The sequence below is a fragment of the Nicotiana tabacum genome, chromosome 7 (genome assembly GCF_000715075.1).
Source record: "Nicotiana tabacum cultivar K326 chromosome 7, ASM71507v2, whole genome shotgun sequence".
Lineage (NCBI taxonomy): Eukaryota > Viridiplantae > Streptophyta > Magnoliopsida > Solanales > Solanaceae > Nicotiana > Nicotiana tabacum.
In genome coordinates, this window is record NC_134086.1 from 72,706,662 (window position 1) to 72,712,527 (window position 5,866).

The 5,866-nt window shown below is 31.7% G+C and overlaps 1 protein-coding gene across 2 annotated transcripts; it reads right to left on the reverse strand.

The window, feature by feature from the left end:
• Positions 1–3,110: 3,110 nt before the first annotated feature.
• Positions 3,111–4,921, reverse strand: LOC107815371 (non-specific lipid transfer protein GPI-anchored 5). 2 transcript variants are annotated; one of them, XM_016640947.2, is made up of 3 exons: positions 4,458–4,921; positions 3,851–3,904; positions 3,111–3,436 (listed from the first exon to the last, which is right to left on the reverse strand). In XM_016640947.2, exons 1-3 carry the CDS (start codon positions 4,777–4,779, stop codon positions 3,324–3,326), a joined length of 489 nt encoding a protein of 162 aa, XP_016496433.1. In that variant the 5' UTR covers positions 4,780–4,921; the 3' UTR covers positions 3,111–3,323. The 2 variants fall into 2 exon arrangements, with proteins under 2 accessions (XP_016496433.1, XP_016496427.1); XM_016640941.2 differs by having other exon boundaries at positions 3,851–3,931.
• Between the last annotated feature and the right edge of the window lie 945 nt (positions 4,922–5,866).

Sequence of the window (5,866 nt, forward strand, 5' to 3'; positions counted from 1 at the left end):
CGATTTGCTTCATTCTCTGTCTCTCTCTCAAATTACAGGGCTACAAGAAGCACCCCTACTCGTACAGAAGGCATCATTAACGAAGAGGAACTTCAAAAGTTTAAAAACTCCATTATTGAAGTTTGAAGGCTGAGAGGTTAAAATTTGAAATCCAAAAAGTGTTGCTAAATCGAATAGGTGACGTTGCAATAGCTTGAAAACGCCTTTAGAATATGAGATTTGAGCTTATTTGGAGAAGCTTTGGTGTTGTCTGGTTTGTGTATATCTTCATGTGTTTCAGTTTGTATTCACATGTATATTAGTGTATATTATCTTTTATATCCATGTATCTCATATATATCTTTGCATATCCATGAAAATCTGTCTATGATATACACTGATATATATCATATTCATCATAATATACACATGCCGTAGGTGGTGTCCGTTACAAATATAACTGTGATATACATGAGTATATATTGATATACACAGGATATACAAGCTGTTGCCACGAAATCGTCTGAACTCAAAATTGAATATGTGGCGAATGGACGAATTTGAATTCTGGAAGAGGGAGTGAAATTAAGAGTTGAATATTAAAATTCTCTTATTTTTTTTGTTCTTTAGGTAGGATTTGGCTATCCATTGCCAATTTTTTAGGTTTAATTACTAAACCTAATCTCTGGAAAAATTCTTGCCAATAGTTGTTAGGAGTGATATACAAATGTAAATTTCCAAAAAAAAGGAAAACCATTTCACTAATAAGGTAATAACATATGAATGAAATTTAGAGCTATTAAATTGGTTGGCCCAATCCAACATATCTCAGCCCATCATTTGGAAGTGCCTGCAAAGGGTGTGAAATTCAAAAATAGCCAGATTTACAAATGGTAATTGAAAAATAGCCACAGTTTCAAAAGTAATCGAAATTTAGCCACTTTTTATGTAAAGATAAATATGAACGAATACATTATTCAAAATCCGAAAAATATGCCAGCATAATATACTGGTCCAGCATAATATGCTGGAAGTTCATACATAGGTGCTCCAATCTTTAATATATTCTGCTGGAACTTTTCGTGTATTGGAGTTTCAGCATAATATGCTGGAAATTCATACACATGTGCATCAATCTCCAGTACATTATGCTGGAACTTTTATTGGAGTTTCAGCATAATATGCTGGAAGTTAATACACATGTGCACCAATCTCCAGTATATTATGGTGGAACTTTTAGTGTTGCAGCAAAATAGTGGCTATTTTTTAATGACTTTGCAAATGCTGGCTATTTTTCAATTATCAGTTCGAAAACTGGCTAGTCCGTGCTATTTTTACCTTCAAACGCCATCTTTCGAAGAGTATGGGCTAGTCCGCGGTGTCTCTCCTAAATTATATTTTATCCGTCCCACATAAATTAATTTTAGCGTGTTTGATTGAATACAAAATTTAAGAAAAAAATGAATTTTCAAATTTATGGTATAAAACAAGCAATATATGTTTATAATTTTATTAAGAGTAAAATACGAAGTTTAAAGTTAAATTATTTCCAAATAAAGAAATATATCCTTCTTTATTATATAGACTAAAAAAATAAAGTTTTACATATTTTATCTTTTGATACAATTTTAATTTTTTGGGTATTAGTTTTTTCTTGAACGTTTAATTACGATAAAGTAATTTATAATTGAAAAAACCAGGAAAAGCTAGTAAGAGTAGTAGAGGCTGGAAAATTAATCAGGTCAGAAGGTCAATCATTCTCCACTTACAGCGTGAACAATGCGAATTAGGACAAATATACCCATCGTTAATAATTCGGCACAGATATGCCCAATTCGTTTAATACTTGTTCATTCATACCCTTAGTTTAACGGAATCACTATTTTATTTTTCTTAAATAATTAATAATCGGACCCAACCAAAATCTGCTGACCCGATCCATTAGGACCCGACCCACCCTTATTTCAAAGATATATTTTGATATTTTATTTTTGTTTGATTGAGAAATTATGTGATAATCATATTTATTTATTTGAGTAATTTGATAATCGTTTTTTTTTTGTTATACATCACTTCGGGAAGCAATCCTACTAAAAGTAGTAATTGATATTTATTACTATTTTAATAATATAATATTCGAATTAGTTTGTGCTTTCTTCAATCATTTTACCATTTATTTTTTATTTTTCTCACAATCTATTTGTATTTTTCACCAATACAAATACAAATAACTCCATGTTCACTATAACTTAACATGATGGATCCGTTTTTTGTTTAGATAAGTGATCATTATATGATTGATTATTATTTTATTGGATTATTTTCTACATAAATTTGTTATAAAATAATTAATAAATTGTGAAAACCGTGGTGCTTCTTTTCTATTTTTATTAATTAATTATTTCAGAACAAGCAGATTTTGGTGGGGTCCGGTTATTAATTATTTAAGAAAGACAATAGTGGTTCGTTAAACTAAGGGCATGAAAGAGCAAGTATTGGACGGATTGGACATATCTGTGCAATACTATTAACGACGGGCATATCTGTCCTAATTCGCATAGTTCACTGGCATATATGACCATTTTCCGTAGTTTCAATTTAGATCATTCTAAGAGCCCGTTTGGGCATAAGAATTTTTTCACTTTTTTCGAAAAATTTTCATTCTTTTTCCAAATCAGTGTTTGGTCATAAAATTTTCAATTTTCACTTGAAGATGAATTTTAAAATTTTTCGAAAATTTGATAAACTCAAAAAAACTATTTTTCAAAATTTTCAATCAGATCACTCACAAAACTTCAAAAACAATCCAAAATTATATTCACGTCTAAACACTACTTTAATTTTCAAATACTATTTTCACTTGAAAAAAAAAATCACTTTCTTTTTTGGAATTTTACAATTTTTATGTCCAAACGCCTACTAAGTCTTTGAAATTGCTCTATGATAAAAAAATTCTTCTAATAATTCCACAGTGTACGAATCAATATGGTAAATAAATATTTCAATATCAAATTAATTAGTGGAGAAAGTTCTTCACGATTTTGCTTCAACTCATGCATGCATACATGAGGCATAAAATTCTTTGCTTAAAAACTGGCAAAACCTGAAACAATTTTCTCCATATAGAACTATAATTATAAATAAACTTCTTGAGTTCAATCACTGGTCCAATAGAGATACAAATGGGAAAAGGAACAGACACATACAAACTTAAGACAAATAATATTGCTAATTATAAATTACTCCACTCCACATACAACAAAACATGTAGCATCATAATGCTATTTTATTTAGTACGTACTAATTAAGATACTCAAAAACACCCAGATGAAACTCAAGAAACTTCAAATCATGACAACATAGGAAGCCATGAAAAGAAGGATGCTGACAACAACTTGAACTGGAACCTTCAGTGGACTTCCATCAGAGGTATTGCTGCTTCCTGCTGCCTTTGAGCCTACTCAATCATCAATCAACGAAAAATGATGTTATAAATTGACAAGATATAAGTTTTAGACGCATATTATTTAGTATAATTAATTAATTAAAATTGATCTTTCTCATCTTTGACCTTTAGGTTTAGTTCAAATATTGCTAATAACTCCCCCTATGTGCAAAGTATAGCCAGTCCAAACATATGAGAGAATTAAAGTAGATTTATAAACAATGTAAAAGAAGTCTAACTATAGCTAACTACGATGAATTGAGAATATACAGATTGATTACACCAAATCCTATAGTTGTATCTGGTTTTCAGAAAATATCTATAATCACGAACATGTTGTCATGCATGTTTCGGAAATTGTAAACTTTAAGAAATCGTATAACAAAATTACAATTTATACATTATGTGTGAGTGTTCATGAGTTACCTGACACCGCTATACCAGTTGAAGAATCTGGAGTTCCTTCTGTTGGTGCACCCTCTGGAGACATTACCGGTCCATTACCAGCTAAGAAATATTAATAGCAGTATTTAAACATCATATTGGAAAATCATGAACATTTAAAATACAACCATAAAATAACTTGTAATTGTTTGCTTGTCCTTCTTATGTCTTTTTTTCTTTTTTATTTTATTTTATATATAAGTGTAATAACATCCTGAGAGACATACTTATTATATTATTGCATGTGTTGAGTTTAACGTCTACAAACGGGTAATGATAAAGAAATTTTACACTTTCCAGCTACCTAAAAATTTAACTACAGATAACTCCTCGTAGTAAGCTAATTTAGTAACTAGAAAAATATTAAATTGCAAATTAAACAATTTACTACAATAAAAAAAATTATACTGATAGCATAAAAAATATTTATACTGCCATTGTATATAAGTTAAATTCATTTCGAAAATATTTTAACTTCTTGAGATGAAACGATTTCGCGTACGTTCATGTACAACAAAGTATGGTTATATGGAAAACAAACTTTTAAGTTTAGATATTGTAACAGCAATTTAATTAGATGAGTCCTTACCGTTACATTTACTAACAGGAGGAGTCTCCAGCTTGCATGCAGCAGGTAATGCAAGTGCCTGAGTTTGATTAATTTGGACCCCCAACGAGGAACCACCACCAATGACAATGAGACAAAGGCACCGTGGCTTAGACTGCAGCACCCCAGAGAGGGCGGAGCAGCAGGAGGCGGACGGTGTCTCCGCACTTCCGGTGACAAAGTTAAGGCATGAAGCCATAGTAAGAAGTGTACTAGTGCAATCGGATTGTGCCATGACTTCTACTGAAATCATGGTCACAATAAGAACTAAAGCCATGAAAATTACAGTTCCTTGTGAAGCCATTTATGGGTGTTTTCTGGGTCGATTACAATTTTTGGAGTGAATTGTATTACCTTTTTAGCACCCACACAATATTCCTCCTAAGGAAGAATTAGTTGATTATCCAAAGGAAGAAGCTGGCTTGTGTGTGCCTTAGTTTTGTGAGGGATTGTCATAGGCATGCAGTGGGGGATTTATAGTGTCTGTTTTAATGACTAATTAATTATTTATTTGTCTTACAAGCTTTAAAAAAGTGGATTTAGTTCTGAAGGTGACAAATTACAGGGATTAAATTGGTGAACTAGTAAGAGTTCATGAGGTAAGATTTGGAAATAGTGTAACGCATGTTATCATCAATAACGTGTCAGTGAGACTAATTAATCAAGTGGGAAATTAATTTATTCTATTTGTGTTAGAAATAAACGTACGCATGCCGTGAAATTTATACGGCTAGTCGGCTACAATAATGTGTTACCAAGACTTTGGCAAGATAGACACCAGCTGATGGCCTAACTCCAAAAATAATGTACACGTTTGTAGACCTATGTGGTATAATAAAGTCGATGAAATTAATAAAACATACACAAGGTCACAGAAGATTCGTCATTCATCTAAGTTATGATGTGCTAAAAGGATAAATTAATTCATTGTTCTCATGAAACTATCATGGAAAACTAACTATTTCATACATATTGAATGATCTTCTTTCGAGGGGTGAGCCAAGGGGCAAGTGGAAGCCGCCATGAGCAATTGCTAATTGTAGTTCGTCCTCCCTTTTTCTTTTGTTTTACTTATTGTCACGACCCAAACTCCCACCGAAGCCGTGATGATGCCTAAAACCGCTTGCTAGGTAAGCCAACACTTAAACAATAACAATAATTTCAATAATATAATTTAATAACCCCAACAACGAAATAATCATAAAATATCTAAAATATCAACAATAATACAATAACAACCATTCCATGATCCGGTGTCAATGAGCACATGAGCACTATAGAATTTAAATACAGAGGCTAATCCTCATATACAAAACTGTCTGAATGATAGAATAGTGATAACATAAGCAAAGCAGAAGAGGACTCCAAGGTATGCGAACAAAATCAGCAGC

Excerpts from the sequence above, each read along its gene's own strand:
- LOC107815371 (XM_016640941.2), bottom strand. The coding sequence starts at position 4,779 with ATGGCTTCACAAGGAACTGTAATTTTCATGGCTTTAGTTCTTATTGTG. Across the intron at positions 3,932-4,457 it reads TCCTGTTAGTAAATGTAACG|CTGGTAATGGACCGGTAATG; the intron begins GTAAGGACTCAT and ends AATATTTCTTAG. Across the intron at positions 3,437-3,850 it reads AACTGGTATAGCGGTGTCAG|GCTCAAAGGCAGCAGGAAGC; the intron begins GTAACTCATGAA and ends ATGATTGAGTAG.